This window comes from Nelusetta ayraudi, unplaced genomic scaffold, assembly GCF_046127955.1.
Source record: "Nelusetta ayraudi isolate G7.1 ecotype Tasmania unplaced genomic scaffold, CSIRO-AGI_Nayr_v1 ptg000195l, whole genome shotgun sequence".
NCBI lineage: Eukaryota > Metazoa > Chordata > Actinopteri > Tetraodontiformes > Monacanthidae > Nelusetta > Nelusetta ayraudi.
Window position 1 is genome coordinate 417,535 of NW_027466244.1, and position 18,535 is coordinate 436,069.

Genomic DNA, 18,535 nt, shown 5'->3' on the forward strand with positions numbered 1-18,535 from the left:
CCCCACTCCCATCCCTTCGACCTTAAACTCGTGCGACAGCAGCAGCAGTTTCACCGAAGGCGAGGAGTTCGTCACGCTCCCGCAGCCGCCACCTACTCCCCAAGCCCCTCCCCCTCCGCCCCCCCTCCCCCTTCCCTCCCTTCCTCTCTCTCTCTCACTTACTCTCCTCTCCCCCCACCGCAACGCGACTCCTCTTCACACTCGCTGAGACAGAGAGAGAGGCAGCCTCGGCAGCGCAGAGCGAGGAGAGAGGGAGAGAGAGAGAGAGAGAGAGAGAGCCAGAGAAAGAGAGCCACAGAGAGAGAGAGACAGAGAGAGAGCGAGCGAGGTTCCTTTCTTCTTTAAAGGAAAAAACATTCCTAGAGTAGAGCAGCGTCAGGCGGTGGCAAGAGGAGGAGGAGGATGATGATGGAGGCGAGCTTTGACACCGAGGAGAGTTTTGACGACCCCTCCTGTCTCACCCCGCAGCCCCCCGGCTCGGTGTCTCCGGCCAAGCGGCAGATCAAGGAGGTCAAGGAGACCAAGACCACGGTGAGTCGCCAGCAGCACCTCCTCCTCTTCATCTCCTCATCCCTCTTCTCCACCTCCTCCTCCTCCTCCTCCTCCTCCCCCTCCTCCTGCACAGTAACTTCACGTCTCCTCCTTCCATCATCTGTTGACTCCAGTCAGCCAGTGTTGGTGTGAATGAAGCGACTCTGAGCAGCTCCGCTAGATCCATGTTAAGCAGCGATATGCACACAGAGCAGAGTGCCCGGTCCTCCACTGAGCAGGTGCTGTTGCTGCATCCCTCTATTTTCTTTTTTCTCCCTCACTGAGCTGGTGTCGAAGGCGTCGCTGTCACTGAAGCTCCACACCTGACCACGGCGCTGTGACGCTTGGTGGGCGCGGGTTACATAATGAGTGGGACGTGTGGTGGCTTTCTGGTTCGGCACGTCTCCCTGGCGGCTCTGCAGGGGAGGCGGTGGAGGTTCTTGTCGGTGGGTTTTCAGTGTCGCCCGCTCAGCCCTGCAGCCGCCAGTGTTGTGGTGAATCCCTGACAGATGCAGCAAGTCCAGTTTCCATGGTGACAAAGGCAACAGGGATGATTAATGGGCACCGAGAGGGAAACACTGGATGGATGGATGGATGGATGGATGGATGGATGGATGGATGGATGGATGGAGACATACGCCGGTGATTTCTGCCCCTCTGCTCTCGTGACGAGACCAGTTGAAGCATCTCAGCGGCTTTCATGGCTTTCCCCCTCCTTTGTTTGTTTTATTAGTTTAATATGCTCCTCTATATCATAAATCATTGTACTCTGAGTATTGTTGAGCTTTATTGTTGTTTTTTTTGGCCCTGATCTCCGGGCGCCTGAAGGCTGGAAGCAAGAATTCAGCCGCTGAGATAAGGAGTGTGTGTGTGTGTGTGTGTGTATGTGTGTGTGTGTGTCTGTGTGTGTGTGCGTGTGCGTGCATGCGTGCGTGCGTGTGTGTGTGTGGAGGGGGGGGCTTGGATGAGAAGGTGAAGGAGGGACAATTTCTCAGGTTTTCACAGGAGCTTAAAGACTCCTCCCCCTTTCATCACCACCAGACTGGACACGTGTTTCTTTTTTCAGCCAACTGGTTTCAGTGGTCGGCCAGTGCAGTGGTTCTGATCATACTGGGTGTTTGCTGGATTTTTTTTTTTTCCCTTTTAATTTGATGTCACTGAAACAAATGGTTCGCGGCTCCTCATCGCCAGGAGATTTAACCATCAATATTTGGTCAATGCTGTGGCCCCGCCTCCAGATCTAAACACAGTCTGTGGACTGTTGACTTCACACTAACTGGGAAAAAATTTAATCCAGTTCTCTCTCTCTTTTTTTATTTTAAATTGAGCTTGACAACAAAGAAAGTAAGTCATTTGAATGAATGAATGAATGAATAGTTTATTGTCGTTTACAATGTCAAATGATTAAATTCTGTGCAATAAAATGACAAAAATAGAAAATAAAACCTTACAAATTTGCAAAATATATACTCTCAACAAAAATACAAAATTCAGCTCCCATTTTAACGCTTTATGTTCTTTAAAGTTGATCATCTAAAAATCACTCATGGACATGATGGAGTGAGTGTGTGTGTGTGTGTGTGTGTGTGTGTGTGTGTGTGTGTGTGTGTGTGTGTGTGTGTGTGTGTGTGTGAGACTGACTGACTGACTGAGGGGGCGGAGCCTAAACGGAGACACGCAGGTGAGGCTGACGTCACACCACCAAGGTGTCTTTTCGTTTGTTGCGGTGCACCTCACGTTACACAACCCTACTCTACTCCACAGTTGTCATGGAAACGGGCACACATCTGTGACTGCTTGAAGAGGGAGAGAGAGAGAGAGAGATAAGGGGGGGGTTAAAAAAAACCCACAGCGGTGTCAGATCTCGGAGGCGTCACCTTGTTTTCACCTTGAGCCTCAGCCACGGCCCTGCGCTGTCTCACATCGAGCAGCCTTTCACGTGCGGCGCCACCTGTTGACGGCTGGTTCCAAACGTCCGGCCCCGCCCCCCTGAAAACCTCAGGCGCCGTCTTCCCATTGGCCCTTGAGGAACGACGCGTCGGGGAAACGAGAGAGGAAGTCCGAGGCTCGTTTAGCAGCGGGAAGGTGTGCTGCTGCGCGAGTGTGTGTCTGTGTGAGCACGGATCAGGAGGTCGGGTGTGGGGAAGGGGGGGTGGGGGGTGGGGGGTTTGCAAGAAGGGGGGGGGGCGGGTGGGAATGGGAGGGGCTTTTTTATTTGACAGCAAAAGTAATTTGTTGCTAAGCAACAGCAGCAGAGCATCGCAGCGTCTCTTCCAGCCAGATGATTTTCTGTGATTCAATCAGCACGACTCCCCCTGAAACACGTCCGGATTTATTCCCCATTCAGCAAATAGAAGCAAAGCTGCAGCTGCAAGTAGAGGACAAAATGTCCCGTTTTGCTCCGCAAATCACCCCTGAGTGGCTTCCAAGTGGAGCTGAAACAGTGAGGGAGGAGACGCAGCATCACCTCAGAGCCGCTCGCTGCACTTCAAAGAACCTCAGGCAAGATTTATGACACACACACACACACACACACACACACACATGCTGCCACGGAGGTAATCTATAGTAACGTCTGATTCCTGACCTTACTAAGCAGCCATAAAGAGGAAGTTAGCCAGACGGCCGTCGGCTGGATGAATGGCCTCATCCCCTGCTGGATGCGAGCGCCGCCATGGACGGCGGCGGTGATGAATGTGCCGCGAGTGCGACGCAGAATCCGCTTGCCGGTGACAATCAGCGCGATCTGCGAGGCGGAAAATGAAGCGGGAGAGTTATTGTGCCTCTTGTTTATTCGCCCTCAACATCACCGCGGCCTCCGTGAAGTGTCGCCGGGCCACGCTGGTGTTTTCCTCGGGAGCGGGGAGGTGTTATATAACCAGAGTATTGCTCATCTGCTTTTCTTCAACTGGCTTATTAAAGTCCATCTGGACCGAGGCCAGCGGCGGCAGCTGCAGTGGCAGCGGTGCAGATAATGAAGGAGGTCGATGTGGAGCCTTGGCCGGAGGTTCGGCTCTCTCACGCTCAATATGTGTTTATAGCCGTCCAGGCAGCGAGTGTTTCCCACACTGCTGCTGCTGCTGCTGCTGCTGCAGGTGCAGTTTGACGCCGCACTCTCCCCCTGTAGCTTCAACACAGGCGTTAACATGCAGATGTGTAGGAAGACAACCGTTGGGGGGGGTACTGTAGCTCAGCAGGTAGAGTTGGTGGTTCAAATCCCGCTCCATCCCAGTCTGTCGTTGTGCCCTTGGGCAAGACATTTAACCGACATTGCCTTGTACGCCTGTGAGTGGATGTTGGGTGGTTGGTGGTCGGAGGGGCCGTTTGGCTCTGATTGGCTGCCAGGCTTCCATCAGTCTGCCCCCCCCCCCAGGGCAGCTGTGGCTATACATGGAGCTTCTCACCACCAGTGTGAATGTGGTGTGATTGAATAATGGGTTGCCTTGAAAAGCACAATATAGATCCAATCCATTATTATTATCATTATTATCATTGTTGCCGCTGTTATTTTCTTCTGCGCTGACCAGTGGGTCCCAGCTGGTGGCGCTGGTGGCATCACCTCTCATCCATCACCTGAGCTCCGCCTCCAGCTGCAGGTGGAGGCCGCTCTACCTCACACATCGGGAGACGCTGAGCTAAAGAGATAAATCAGCTCTCAACACTGTGACAACACATGACATGCTCACATGCGTGACATCGCCGTGTGGTGAACGTGGTGACTGTGGTGAGAAGGCATGCGGGTGTCCAACCTGTGGGTCCACACACAGACACACAATCCTCTCTCGACGCCAGTTGCGTGTTGTTGGAAGTTGCCCAGGCAGGGTTGTCGTTCAAGGGATCGTCTGGAGGTAGAAGTCGTGCGCACACTCACACACTCACACACTCACACACTCACACACTCACTGGGGTCTCGGCCAGTCGGCTGCTGATGGCTGAGCGTTACATAATTGCAGCTCCCGACGTGACGTGAGGAAATGTTGGGCGCTGCGGCTGTTGGGGACGAGCGCCGGCTGTTGTTTGTCTGCAGAGGAAGAAGTGAGTGGAGTGTGTGCGCTCTGCAGTGTGTGGTGTGGTGACAGCGTTGTCGACGGTGCGTGAAGGCGTGGCGGGACGTCCACATTGTGCAAAAATGACAATGCTGCATTTTTCCGACGACAATCTGTGCCTCTAAAGTCGCTTCAGTGTGAGCTATAAATCACACAGCTCTGGAAATCAGACCTTTGTGATGTCACTAAGGGCACTCATAGCTCACTCATGCCTCTCCTGGGCTAGTGGCCACACCCCCAGCCAGGTGTTGGCTCCGCCCTCTGACAGAACACCTCATTTATGCCCCAAACTCAGTTTTAGCCGTGGACTACAAACACTGGGCTAAATACGCTGCTTTCTGGAGACGCTGAGTTTTTGTTGGTTTGTTGGTTTGTTTGTTGGTTTGTTTGTCTCGTTCATCACGCGATGCTGCTCCACTGGAGGATTTTTGTCCTTTCATTGAAAAGCAAAGCGACGTCGCAGCCTCCTCTTTCCTCCAGTTTCCTCTTTGCGTCGGTGTGTTTTTCTCTTTCTCTTCCCCTGAAGGAATCACGGTTCACCTTCTGGATCGCACAACGCAGCCACATTTGTTTGTTGACTCACGTCTGACCTTTTGTTCCCCCCCCCCCCTCATCTGCATGCAGCCACGTTCCCCCGCTCCCCTAAACACAGGACACGGTCCCACGGTGTGACAGAAAACATCTCCCCCTCCTTCTCATCGACTCCTCACCTCTCTCTTCTTCACGAGTTGTGGTTGTTTTGCGTCCTCAGATCAACTGCGTGACCTTCCCTCTGCCCGGAGAGGGTCCGGAGCAGCAGCTGCTGAAGCCCAACGAATGGAGCTACTGCGATTACTTCTGGGTGAGTTGAGCGCCGCCTGGGCGACGCAGCAGCCGGCTGAATATTCCCTGTGATATTTTAGTGATGATTTAGCGGCGACTCTGAGATCCAATTTCTTGAAGCCCTTTGAAGAAACATCTCAACTATTTTTAGCCAAAGTTGCAGGACGCCGGCGGCTTTGACGCAGGCAAAAACGCTTTCATGAGCCGCTCGGGGGGCGGGTGGGGCGGCCGGGGGATGGGGGGGGGGCAGCGGTTGTCGGGTGGTCTCGGAAAACAAAATGTGCAGTTTGGCTTTTCTTCAACGTTCTTGTTTGGAAATCGGTTAAAAATCAATTCATCTTTTGGGATGAAAGCGTCGGGTGAGATTCTTCTCCATCGCTGCTCTGGACAATCTGCAACTCAACACGTGAATCTCACGCCGTACAAAATCCCACAATGAATGTGCGGGGCCGGTGATCTGCTTCCAATCTCACACTGCATGAGGATGATGTATATCGTGTATAAATATGCATCAATTATTCACGTGAAGCTGGTGCGAGGATATATTTGCGGCAGACGTCGACGCCTCTCAGGCGTGCGCACGGTAATGTGTGCAATTTAAAATCATGGAAAAAGTGCTTCATGTTGAAACATTGTTAAAGAATAAAGACACGAAATCCCAGCAAAATTCATTGTAAGGAAAAAAAAAGAGGCATAGAATGAAGATGTGAGGCAGTGGAGAGGACAGGAAGTGATGAAGATGTTTTTTCAGCTGCTTTTTTTTTAAAGACTGAGCTGAGGGAAGATACGGATCTGAAAGGCTGATATTAGGGCCAGGTCAGCGGCACCAGGGTGGGGGAGGAGGGGGGAGGGTGGACTGGCCAGTTGGTCGCCGTCATCTTCATTGACCGCACGCCTTTGTTTGTTCGACTGCTTTGTTACACGCTCGCAAACCGCGTCAGTGGTTTTGTCTCGGTGCGAGTGCAAGCGGAAATCTGCTGTAGCAGCCTTCATTGACACCTCCTCAACCTGACACTGCAGTCTGGACTCAGTCTGGTTCTCTATCAGCGGCAGCACGTCGCACCTTGCTTCCCCGCATGCCACTCAGTCTCCAGGGTTGGAATTGGGGGGCGGGGTTTGATCAGCCAATGATTTCCGCTCCTTCAGGGGATGATGGGACAGATTTTTCATCCTTGTTGATGGTGACCATCACTGGAGCCTATCCAGTCGCTGCCTCTCAAGCGACTTTAGAAGGACTGTAAAGCCGCTATCACTGTTTCCTCCCTGCTGCTGCTGCTGCTGCTGCTGCTGCTGCTCGCTGGCTCCCCCGCAGGCCACGTTGAATAACTCCCGACACCTCTGCACAGCAGCTCCTGTCACAAGCAGGACAAAGCAGCAGCAGCAGCACAGGCACACAGACACACACGTCCACATGTCTGCGTGATTGACGAGCGCACGCCAACGCGCCAAACAGGCGTGAGTCACGCCGTCAGCGCTCCTTCCCACAAACCCCTACACACTGTCAACGACGCACAACAAAAGAGGCCATTGTCAGTTTATTGGTTGGCTGATGTTTTATGTATTCATTTTAATGATCTGCTCTCTCTCTCTCTCTCTCTCGCTCTCTCTCTCCCACTCTCTCAACTCTCCACCCACAGACCGACAAGAAGGACCCCCAGGGCACCACCTCGGTGGCCGGCTTCGAGGTCCTGCTGCAGAAGCAGCTGAAGGGCAAGCAGATGCAGAAGGAGATGGCCGAGTTTGTGCATGAGAGGTGATGCTTGGGCCTCTGCCAGAGCAGCAACATCAAACTGATTGTTGTGTTGTCGTGGTGGTGAAAGCTTCACATCTTCTCCTCCTGCTGGTGGCCAAAGTTGACTGCGTATTTGGAAAAAAAAAAAGCTCCATTTGGAATTCATCCTGAGGCTTTTTTTGTTTTTAAGTAAATGTAAAATGTTTCTGATTCAACAATCGTGTGTGCAGTTCCACGATTCTGTGGTCAGAGAGTGTTGAAGACTTCCAGGCTGGTTTTTTTGTCTTTGAACTTGAAGGCTGAAATTTAAGCTCCCAGTCGGTAATTAAGGCACCTTCACAAAGCCGCTGAGGAAAAGTCGGAGCCCGGCCCGGTTCCCCCTGCTGAGTGTCAGGAACCGCAGCGGATAATTAGTTCCCGCTCTCTGTATTAGCAGCTCCTCCTAATTCCACAGAGCATCTCAGACTCACACTCACAGTGGGTCAGAGTGGTTTGGATGTGAAGGATGTGACCTCTGGCACTGACCTTCTTGAGGTGACAGCTTCCCTCAGGTGTGGGAGGTGAACGTGGGAGCCTCCCTCAGAGGAGGGACGTGCTCGTCCTAGCGGAGAGAGACCAGCTGAGAGTGATCGCAGCGGTTTGGTGCTGCAGCCTCTGCAGCCTGGAGTCCTCGGCTGTGCTCAAACTGCGTCTTTCTCTTTTCCCACCTCATGGAAGCTCATTGGTGTCTCGCGTGTGTCTTTCAGGATAAAGATTGAGGAGGAATATGCCAAGAACCTTTCCAAGCTCTCCCAGAGTCCTCTGGCGGTGCAGGAGGAAGGGTGAGTGCTGCAGATGGAGGGGGGGGGGTGCAAAGCAGGAGGTTTGGTTATTAAAAGATCGCAGTCTGCGGTCGACAACTGCGCTGAAATAGATTCTGTTTCCTGGTTTCTTCTTCTGTTTTTCTGCTGCTAGGTGGAAATAAATGTTTCCTTTCAGAGTGTATTGCAGATTGTCTGTGCCACCCTTTCACCCTTTTGCTATCAGCCGTCTCACCAGACAGTGAGCGTTTAGCACCATCTAGTGCACTAGAAATACTGACGATAGTAACGACTGCATGAGGAACCTGCATTCAGAAGGTCTGCAGTGAGATGTTGATATTTAATGACCTTAAATCGAGAGAAACGTCGACAGACTAAATATTGTTCTCTGTCCTCAGAGCTGAATGAGCACAGGAGGCCTTCACCAGGCCTCGTATCATTAATCATCACTTAACCATGTCAAGATCAAGTGCTCAGTGATCTGCACGGGGAGGATCTGAGGATCTGACCGTGGTTCTGCTTTGTGTGCAGCTGTAAACTCACAGCCTTGTTCTCCTGCAGAACTCTTGGAGAAGCCTGGACTCAGCTGAAGAAGAGTCTCCACGACGAGGCCGAAGTTCACCTGAAGTTCTCCAACAAGGTGACCTCTCTCTCTCTCTCCCTCTCTCTCTCCCTCTCTCTCTCCCTCCCTCTCTCGCTCTCTCTCTCTCTCTCTCTCTCTCTCTCTCTCCCTCTCTCTTCTTCTCTCTCTCTGTCTCTCCTCTCTCTCTCTCTCTCTGTCTCTCTCCCTCTCCCCCTCTCTCTCTCCCTTTGTACGACTTCAATCACCCGAACCAGCAGTTAGATGAATGACTCAAGACCTGCTTAAAAAATTCAGGAGTGTTCTTGAGTTCTTCAGCATTAATGTTCGAATTGCTGCTTTTCTCTTTCGTGTATAAATGTAAAACTTCAGATGGTAGCCAGTGTTAATGAGAGGCTCAGTTGGAAAAGAAAAATAAATTAAAACACCAACTTGTGGATAATAATTTTCTCTCCAGCCTTGAATCACAGAAGGAGACTTTGATCCACCTCTGTTTTTCATTTTTCCGCACCTGAGGGGTCGAGGAGGTCACGGTGTCGAGCTCTGCCTCCTCTGGCTCGGCTCTCCTGCTCCCCCAGCAGCTTGCTTTCCCTCAGACTGGGCCGCTGCCGGCTGGAGCAGACGACCCGGCTGCTGTCCGATGAGCAGCGAGGCAGAAAAGCGCAGGCGGACCTAAATAACGCCAACGCTGCCTCAGAGCCTTTTTTTCCCCCACTGTTGTCTAATTAATTAGTGCTGTGCTTTGACGTGATGCTCCTCAGTGCTGCAGCCGCAGCAGCAGCAGCCGCAGCAGCAGCAGCAGCAGCAGCAGCTCGAGGCCTCTGCAGGTTGTCCACCGACACTGGTGAGACGCGTGGACAGGAAGTCACGCTTGGTCAGACAGGAAATGAGACGGTGGTCAGATTAGATGAACTGCACGACTTCCTGGTCCACGGTCACATCAATCAGCCCTGATGTTCTTGTCTTTGCACTGTGGGAGGAGCCAGACAGACACCCTGCAGACCCAGGACGGCCCTGGTGGGGAATTGAACCTGTGACCGTCTTGCTGCGAGACAGCAGCGCCGGCCTCAAAGTTGTTTTCATTTCAGATTTTCAACCTCTGTCGCTTTTGTTTTCGCGCCAACACTTTCATTGGTGCAGGATAAACGGAGAAGATCTTCACATTTGAATTGAAAGTTCGTCTTCATCGGCGTCGACACCCTGACAGCCAGTTTGTGAATGTGTCCGACTGCTGGTTGTGATCAGTGGGGTCTTTGCTTTTTTTCCCGCAGCTCCACTCTGAGGTTGAAAAGCCCTTGTTGACGTTCAGGAGCGACCACTTCAAGAAGGACCTGAAGAAGTACGACCACCACATCGCCGACCTCCGCAAGCAGCTGGCCAGTCGCTACGCAGGCGTGGAGAAGGTACGACGAGCAGGGGGCGCCGCTGAGAAGCTGCTCAGCGGCGCTGCTGCCGGTTCAGCTGGAAGCCCGAGAGGTCTTTGGCGCAGCAGCGGCAGCTCAGTGTTTGTCTACAGCAGAGATTACATAACAGCAGCGTCGGCGACTCCTACACTCGCAGCAACATATTGTGCCGACTTCCTCCCACCTGCACAAGCAGTTCATGAATGGTTTCTGCTTCCTTCTGCTCTTGGAAACAAAACAAGAAAAAAACGTTGTTTTCAGTATTCCTGAGAGATTCTAAAAGCCCATAAAGAGCCATGAAGAACTCAGCAACGTGCTTTTGCTGCGGCTTCTTTAATTAACCTCCCATATGCACTCATTTATTTCATCTTATAGCTAAAATGGTGCCGGCTGTCCCTATTTCTTTTTTTTTGGGTGTGGGTGGCGGGGGTTTAAAAGCGTTTTGATGTTTTGCCGTGTTTACATTTCAAACACCCATTAAAGCGTGACTGTGGAAAAAAAAGTCCCCCATTAGAATGAAAAGGGAGCGACTCAATAATATGGATTAAGACCAGATTAAGGGCTGAGTCCGGGGATCAGAGAGCAGACGTCAGTAGCCTGCATGGAAAGGCTGTAATGACTCTTATGATAGACGGCGGTACGGTAAATCTGGGGATTAGACTGAGTGGCGCATTGTCTCTGCTTTCACACACCCTGGACGCTGCAGGGCAGGAGTCTTTATCTACACATCCACGTTTGTGTGTGTGTGTGTGTGTGTGTGTTCGTGTGTGTGTGCGTGTGCGTGCGTGCGCGCGATGCAGGCCCGCAAAGCGCTGGCGGACAGACAGAAGGACCTGGAGGTGAAGACCCAGCAGCTGGAGATCAAACTCAGCAACAAGACGGAGGAGGACATCAAGAAGGCCCGCAGGAAATCCACGCAAGCAGGTCAGAGGTCGCAGAGGCTGTTTTTCTTTTCTGCAACTCCGAGGAAGGTTTTGTTTTGAAAAGTGTTGCCGTGGTGCTGATGAGCCTCAGACCAGGGCCTGGAAACAGAGGTCTGCCTCTTCTCTCGCCTGCACGGCGCACACACACACACACACACACACACACACACACACACACACACACACACACACACACACACACTAGCAACGACATCAGATGCCGAGTCTGAACCTCCCACATCCACCTCCTGCAGGTCTTATACCGCAGATAACTGAGGGCTCACTGGGGACACCTAGTGGCAAACAGGAGCACTTTCCAACCCAGTCGTTCATTTTTCATCATAAACCGATTAGATTTTATTGCTTAATTTCATCCAGTCAATGCTTTGGGCTCCAGCACAATTAGATGCAGTCACAATTAAGATTATGAATGAAAGTGGAAAGAAGCCACACAAGGAGACAAAACGTATGACAGTGTCTCCATCATTAATCCTGATTAATCGCTGATCAGCCCTGATGGACGACGACGCTCGCCAGGCGGAGCTGATCCTCGTCAGTCATTAGCTGTCGTTTATAAGATGTTTCTGCATCGTAGCTGATGTTTGACCAGCAGTGCGAGGCCAGGAAAGAGCAGAGCGGCAAAAAGCAAAATCGACAAATAATCAACCTGGCGATTTACATTATCACCGTCCTCGACAAGCAGACAGATTCCCGTTACAGATCATAGAAGCACCTCAGTCACCTCTACTGGTTCCTAAGAGGTGTTTGCTCAATATGAGAGCGCAGATGGATAAAGCGTTGAGAGCCGGAGTGAAGGTCAAGGTGAAGGTCAAGGTCAAGAAATGAATTTCTAAGTGCAGATTATTTGCTCGCTGTTCTGCAGGAGATGACTTGATGCGCTGCGTCGACCTCTACAACCAAACCCAGTCCAAGTGGTTCGAGGAGATGGTCACCACCAGCATGGTAAAAACCCACGGAAAGCTTATTTTCCCCACAATCACCACATACACCTGTTTAATGGCAGTATTCAAGGGGTTTAAATCTGATATTCAACGAGCTCACGGTCCGTGTGTTTGTTTTGCGCGTCTCGTTCAGGAGCTGGAGAAACTGGAGGTCGATCGCATTGAGTGGATTCAGCAGCATTTACGCCAGTACACCACCCTGCGGCACGAAACAGACATGTTCAACCAGAGTGTGAGTTTTCTGTGTGTGTTCTTGTCAAAGACACTCGGCTCATTGAGAAAAGAAATATTCCAATCAAACTGCAGCATCCACGTTAATCTCAGAACCCAGGACGGCAGTGTGCGTGTTTTATTCCTGACTACTTCCTGCTTTGGCCAAATATAAAAGTATGCTGATTTGTCACTCAGGACTGAAATAACTCTAAAATGCGACACGGACGACTTTGGTAAGATGGATGTGTGACATTTCAGACTTGAAATTCTCAGCTAATCCAACAGCCTTGCCTGTGCAAATCCAGAAAACCAGGGAAAAAAAGTGATGTTTTGTGTGTTCGTCAGGTGGTGGAGCCGGTGGACCAGCTGCTGCAGAACGTGGACCCAGCCAAAGACCGAGAGCTGTGGGTGAAGGAGAACAAGACCGGCGAGGTGCGGCCCGTGGACATGGACTTATAGGCCCGCCACATCCGGGATCAGCCATCCTGTCTCCACTATTTGAAACATCCGCCGAGTCCCACAATGCTTGGAATAACGCTGATCCAGGGACAGCGCACGTTGGTTCAGACCAGCGAGGACCGCTCATCCTCCATCTGCCGGCATGGGGACGACTGCGAGGTTGGAATGAGACGCGTTGTCAGTGCGGGAAGAGCAGCGACAGACCGAAGAACCAGCATGTTTCCTCATCATAATCAGCGTTAGCTTACTGAATGCCATTTGACATTATTCTGCTGTTTACCTGTTGTAACGTTGACATTGTTGGAAGAAAAAAAAAAAAAAAAAGAAAAAAATAGACGTATTTCAATTTTTATTAGTTTAGCTTTTCGAGTAAGCCAGACTAAAAAAATAAATAAACAATAATAATAATTATTATTATTATCTTGATGATTGATATTTATTTTAGATACGGATATTGAATCATATTGGCATCTACGAATGAATATGATCTATTTTCATATTTCACTGGCTCATTTTGGTGGAAAATGCATGTTTTAAATATCCCGCTTTTACTGTATGTGGAGAGCTGCACAATCTGTGGAACCATGACGGTCGTTTGTACTCTTCTTTCTTTTCTCTCTGGGCTGTAGTTTATTGAGACTGCGTAGGCGATGGGTTTCTCACAGCATTAATATCTGGTAACCTCAGCAGTTTTTAGGAACACACACTCACACTCACACACACACACACACACACACACACACACACACACACTATGGCTTGACAATATGAGGTGTTTTGGAACGTGAATTTGGTTCCCCACAAGTCTGAACACTGTTGGTGGGAATGAGATTTAGGCCAGGGGTCTGATCCTGGATCAGTCCTGACAGGAGGAAGGAGGTCCACGCTACACAGAAACACCCTTTAGTGCCTAACGGTAATTTACCTGGAATGTCTTTGACATGACTTATACTCTGCATCTGTGTACATTTTGTACATACGAGCTGGATGTGTTCTGCTGTCAGCTGTTCCATCGGCCCCACAGGTGTTTGTACTGTACGTTGGTATTTGTTTTATTCTTTTTGGTAAATGTGCAGGAAAAAAAAAAAAAGGAAAAAAAAAAATTGTGGCAGCTCAAAGGAAAAAAAAAATATATATATATATATATTGAACGGCTCTTCCCCTGGATGTTATTGATGGGTCCACACTTTGTATCAGAAGACTGCATGTATGTGTCTGTGTTTACACGTTTTGTCTAATCACACATTGTCTGCTGGTCCGTCTGCTCTCGGTCGCTTTGATTTCTCACCTTTCTCGTGCCACCGTTGTCAAGCCAAACCAGTGGGAGAGATTAGAGTCGCAATTCTAATCCAGACTCCAGAAAGACGAGCCAATAATGTGTGATGCACGTTGCATAAATCAAGTCGTCTTTTAAAAGTCAAGGCCAAAAAAGAAAAGAAAAGAAAAGAAAAGCTTCACGCGCAGGTTTCAATCGCATATCTGTTGTCGAGGTTTTTATCTGTGTGTCAGCGTTGTGCACTTTGTGTAACCCGTCTTTATGTTTCCACTCAATGTTCTGCACAGAGATCTACAGTGTCCACAATGATGTAATGCCTGAGTTTGCCACTCACCCTTCTGTGGTTGACGTTTTTGTTTTTGCACTACGTGCATTCGAATCTGATGTTCTCCGCTGTTTTTTTTGTTTTTTTTTGAGAATGTTTGATCATAGATGACCTCTGTTCAGACGCTGTGCTGTACAATGCCGTGTCCCAAATAAATCTCCTCTTTGGAAACTGAACATCGTGGTGTGTCGTTGCGTAACTTCTCAGAAATGAATTAGAAGTCTTTCATTTCATGCAACCTTTTGGCCTGCTGGTGGTTTTGCAGCCTCGTCAAGGTGCACTGGCACCAGTCCAGCTCGTACTGGAGGAACAGAGTGGATTAGACCCCGTTTACAGCATGCCCAACCTGTACCTTGAACACTGGCTGCTGTCTAACAGTGTGATGTGTATTTCGTATTTGTGTCATGGAATTTATTATTATTAGCATCTAAACAGGTTCATAAATTACTAATCAAGATAGGTTTATGCTTTGTTGTTTGTCATTCAGACAGCTTTTTAACGATAAATCATAAGCAAGGGTATTCTACAAAGTGGGCGCTATAACGAAGAACCTAAACCGATAAAAGAAACAAGAAGGTAAAGTTACAGAACGATTAGGTGGTCAAACTGGCCACTTTTGGTCTCTGCCGTTTGGGTCCTCAGCGTTTGTCCGGATCGTCTTGAACGCAGCTGATTTGGAAACGACGGCACGCAGCTGACTTCTAGCTAGCTTAGCTGGCTAGCTCGCGTTCGGGAAATCGTCAGTTAGCTATGTTTCAGTGGTTAGCGATGACCAATGACGAAGAGCACCTGGCCGAACAGCGCGCACCTTGACCGGATGCAGGAGCGTCAGGTACCGCCTCTATTTATATCGATATATATATATATATATATATATATATATATATATTTTTTTTTTTTTAAAGTGTTTAGAAATTACTTACTTTGCTTTTAAGGTGTTTTTCATTGCCCCTGTTTGTTTCAGCTACGTTGTGTATGATATTTATTTTTAAATTATGTCAGCAAATAATTGGACATAATGTCACTAAACTTGTTTAAGGCGACCTGACTTTTGCTTCCCATCTGTGAATGTTACATCTTGTCAGGCTACTTGCTACTAGCTCTTACAACCTCATGCCAGTTTCCTACCATTGCATAGCTGGATGTAACAAAGAACCCAACGTGAGAGAAAAAAAATCAACAACTCACACACACACACACACACACACACACACACACACACACACACACACACACACACAGCTCTCCAGTCAGGAGGAGGTTGTCCACAGTAATTGACCTTCAGCTCATAATAGGATTGGCTAATACAGCTGGCTTGTTGTGCTGAGCCTAATTCCTTTCAAAAGCAGCTCTGATCCACACTCTCCCCTATCAAATTAATGATTGAACCACTGTGTAAACAAACATGCTGTCAGGTGGCCCAGAGTTGATTGGCTATCAAGGCAAAGGGGCAAGAGGTTAAGATTAAGCAACGGCATTTTTAGCTTGTTGGTGTGCTGCGGCAGCCATTTGGGACCTCAGTTTCTGTTTTTCGTCCTCACTTATTCACCTTAAAACAGTGGCATATCAAAAAATTCAGGTTAACATATCGCAACATGCCTTTAAGGAAGTCGGTTTATTGAACACATACCACCTAAACGTCATGTCAGTTTCTCCAACACTCTTTCACTGCATTGAGGGTACAAAGAAAATTTTCCACAAAAAAAGACCAAAAGAAAAGAAACAGAAAAGATGGACAGTCTTCAGACTTAAAGCAGAGCTTTTCCTCCCCTTTATTGCTTCTTCTCTTTAAGCTTGTCCTTGATTTTCTGGGGTTCATCGTACTGTATCAATCGCAGGATCTCCTTGTTGTCCATCACTCCCTGGATGAACTCTGCTGCCGAAATCTTATCTGCGAAAGGACAAAAAAAAAAAGAGAAGAGTGTCAACATGCGGGAACTGGTTTGTGACAAAAACCGCTTGATTAGTTACCGTTTTCCTTCTTGCCAAAGAACTCCCAGATTTTTTCCGCCCGCTTCTCTGGCGTGTTCTCGTCTTCGGGAAGGTGCTTCTGATCCTCAACGGGAATCATGTTGAATATTGACTGCAGGACATTAGTATTTTGTTGTTTTTTTTACCGTGGCGCAATAACAGAATACATGAAGCACATTGTTGACCTCCCTCCCTCCAACAGGCTTCAAGCAAATATTGTTTTTCTGGAAAAAAGAATGGGCATGTGGAAAGTTTCGGTACCTTGACAATTTCATGAATCTCGTTTTTGCTGATGGTTCCGTTTCCGTCCACATCATACAGGGCAAACGCCCACTCCAGCTTTTGCCGAGTCTTTCCTCCAGAGGTGAGGTGCAGCGCGACAATGTACTCCTTAAAGTCTAGAGTTCCGTCCGCATTGGTGTCAAAGCTCCTGAACACGTGCCGGGCGTACTCCGTGGGGTCGGCGTTGGGGAAAAAACTGGCATAGATGCCCTCAAACTGCTCTTTGCTGATCTTTCCGCCAGGACACTCCTTCAGGAACGACTGGTACCAGGTGCACAGCTCGGCCTCGGTGTACTTTGTGTTGGATTTCAGGTCCTCCAGGAGCTCCTTTGACAGTGCGCTGCTTTTGGTGTTCCCCATCCTGGACACAACCTGCAAAAAAATGGCGAAAACCTCTCTCACTCCCTTTTTTTTTATTTGCCGCTTTTGGGGGGTTCAGCTCCCGAGGATCCGTGTCCGGCTCTCCCTCTTTGTGTCTGAGGTGCCAAACAGGATTACGGTCATCGCTACCTAAATCCAGACAGCTGCCTTGAAGATTAAAAACGGATTACCACGTCACAGCGCGGTGACACCTCTCTGAAGACGTGCTGAAAGCAGCGGTGTAAGCAGAGGATTAAATGCAGCAGGTGGCTTTCACCAGAAATGTCAACATCTGGGATGGGGAGTTCCACTGGTTCTCGCAGCCTTTTTGCTGACTTTGCAATCCCATTTTGCCGTCTTTTTGGATTAACAGCGAAATGTGATGTAATGACACATGAGGTTCGCCGTCAACAGAGCATTCCACTCATTTTTAAATTCGTGGAATAAAATTAATTTTTTTTCCAATTTTATTTTTGCTGTGGCGCACAAGCAATGCAACAGTACAACGTCTAGAGTTGAAATTCTATTTAATTTTTAGCCCTTTAAGTTGGACATCAGTCGCACATCAGGGGGTGGACGGGAATATCCGGACCAAATTTTGAAGCTGCTTTGCTATGAAGGCGCAGTGTGTCTCAAGTGTACGTAGATGATTTCTGAAGGCGGTTCAGTTATTGACGTTAGCCAACACCAGCGCGGCCGCTGACGACCAGTGTTGCTTTATTGTGAAGTCCTGCGTGGCGTGGGCTGCCTTTTCACAATGAGATGGGATTAGCCACGTCTCCAGTGTGACAAGTCTCAGGACAGATTACATGACCATCTGCTTGCAGTGACACTAAAATCACTTAGAGTGAAGGCAATTTAAGAACTGTCAGGCTGCTTGGCTGCAGAGTGTCACAGTGGGCTGCAGCAGGGACGGTCGCGGGTCTTAGCGAGCGTCAAGGAGATAATAAACCTTAAGCTGGAAAGGGCTCAGGATTCTTGTATTTATTTATTTATTCATCACTTGGAAGCCGTGGTGGTTTGGTGGTTCTGTTTACTGGGCCAAAGATGTAGCAAGACTTGCTGATCCCGAGGTAAAACCCTCCTCTGGAGTTCCACGCGCCATGCACAACGTTTGAGTCCCCTTGACTGGCAAATGAAAACTCAGATTTTCTTTTTCTAAAGCCATTGATGGAAATGCAGAAACATCTGCCTGGATCTCTGCATATTCACCTTTGCAACATCAGATTAGGAATTCCCAGATCGTCGTGACGTCCTTGGAATTTCATCATGTTATCCCGCCTTTACGTAATCGTTCTCAATATTGCGATTCTGTCCGTCAAATGCACAGAAATTAAACAATCCCCGCCTCCCGCATCTGATCTGCCAGTCCTATGGGCTGATACGTCTACGTGTCCCCGCTGCTGGAAGATACTTATTATGTAAAATATAACAAGCCTGGAAAACGCTGGACAACAGGCTTACTACCTCATCAAGTGTTTACATTTTTTTTTTTTTATTATTACGCCAGGGCTAATGTTCAAAATAATCTCTTTGTGTTCGGGGGAAATTACGTTGCGAGTCGCTTGGCCGCGGTTCAAAGTGCCGCTGATCGGTTTGGATAAGAATTTGCCAAACGATGCATTGCGAATATCAGATTTTTGCCAATAGAATTTTGCTTGCGTGTTATTTCCCCACCAAGAATCGATTAACACATTGCTGAAAATATTCTTAATAAAAATGAATGACGTGCCTTTTTTACACAGTAGTTGCACCTGTACCTTTTGCCTTTTAATGTAATTTATTCAGAATGTTCATGTTCAATGTTCTGTTTGAGGGACCCAGGTCCAAACTGTCCCAAAAAGTACAAT

The 18,535-nt window shown here is 48.9% G+C and overlaps 2 protein-coding genes across 2 annotated transcripts; one reads left to right on the plus strand and one right to left on the minus strand.

Annotated features, from left to right (window-relative positions):
* The first annotated feature begins 251 nt into the window (after nucleotides 1-251).
* Nucleotides 252-12,870, plus strand: gas7a (growth arrest-specific 7a). Its single transcript, XM_076015744.1, has 10 exons — nucleotides 252-531; nucleotides 5,329-5,418; nucleotides 7,037-7,152; nucleotides 7,878-7,952; nucleotides 8,493-8,571; nucleotides 9,783-9,914; nucleotides 10,715-10,838; nucleotides 11,721-11,800; nucleotides 11,933-12,031; nucleotides 12,358-12,870. The coding sequence occupies exons 1-10, from the start codon at nucleotides 403-405 to the stop codon at nucleotides 12,469-12,471; spliced, it is 1,038 nt and encodes a 345-aa protein (XP_075871859.1). The 5' UTR covers nucleotides 252-402; the 3' UTR covers nucleotides 12,472-12,870.
* Nucleotides 12,871-15,686: 2,816 nt separating this feature from the next.
* Nucleotides 15,687-16,700, minus strand: rcvrna (recoverin a). The gene is made up of 3 exons (XM_076015758.1): nucleotides 16,305-16,700; nucleotides 16,044-16,155; nucleotides 15,687-15,963 (listed from the first exon to the last, which is right to left on the minus strand). Exons 1-3 carry the CDS (start codon nucleotides 16,683-16,685, stop codon nucleotides 15,845-15,847), a joined length of 612 nt encoding a protein of 203 aa, XP_075871873.1. The 5' UTR covers nucleotides 16,686-16,700; the 3' UTR covers nucleotides 15,687-15,844.
* Between the last annotated feature and the right edge of the window lie 1,835 nt (nucleotides 16,701-18,535).

Bases quoted from the DNA above. Each gene is read 5' to 3' on its own strand.
- rcvrna (XM_076015758.1), bottom strand. From the start codon at position 16,685: ATGGGGAACACCAAAAGCAGCGCACTGTCAAAGGAGCTCCTGGAGGAC. The intron at 16,156-16,304 runs GTACCGAAACTT...AATGTCCTGCAG, and splicing joins AGATTCATGAAATTGTCAAG to TCAATATTCAACATGATTCC. The intron at 15,964-16,043 runs GTAACTAATCAA...GTCCTTTCGCAG, and splicing joins CTTTGGCAAGAAGGAAAACG to ATAAGATTTCGGCAGCAGAG.
- gas7a (XM_076015744.1), top strand. From the start codon at position 403: ATGATGATGGAGGCGAGCTTTGACACCGAGGAGAGTTTTGACGACCCC. The intron at 10,839-11,720 runs GTCAGAGGTCGC...GCTGTTCTGCAG, and splicing joins CAGGAAATCCACGCAAGCAG to GAGATGACTTGATGCGCTGC. The intron at 11,801-11,932 runs GTAAAAACCCAC...CGTCTCGTTCAG, and splicing joins AGATGGTCACCACCAGCATG to GAGCTGGAGAAACTGGAGGT.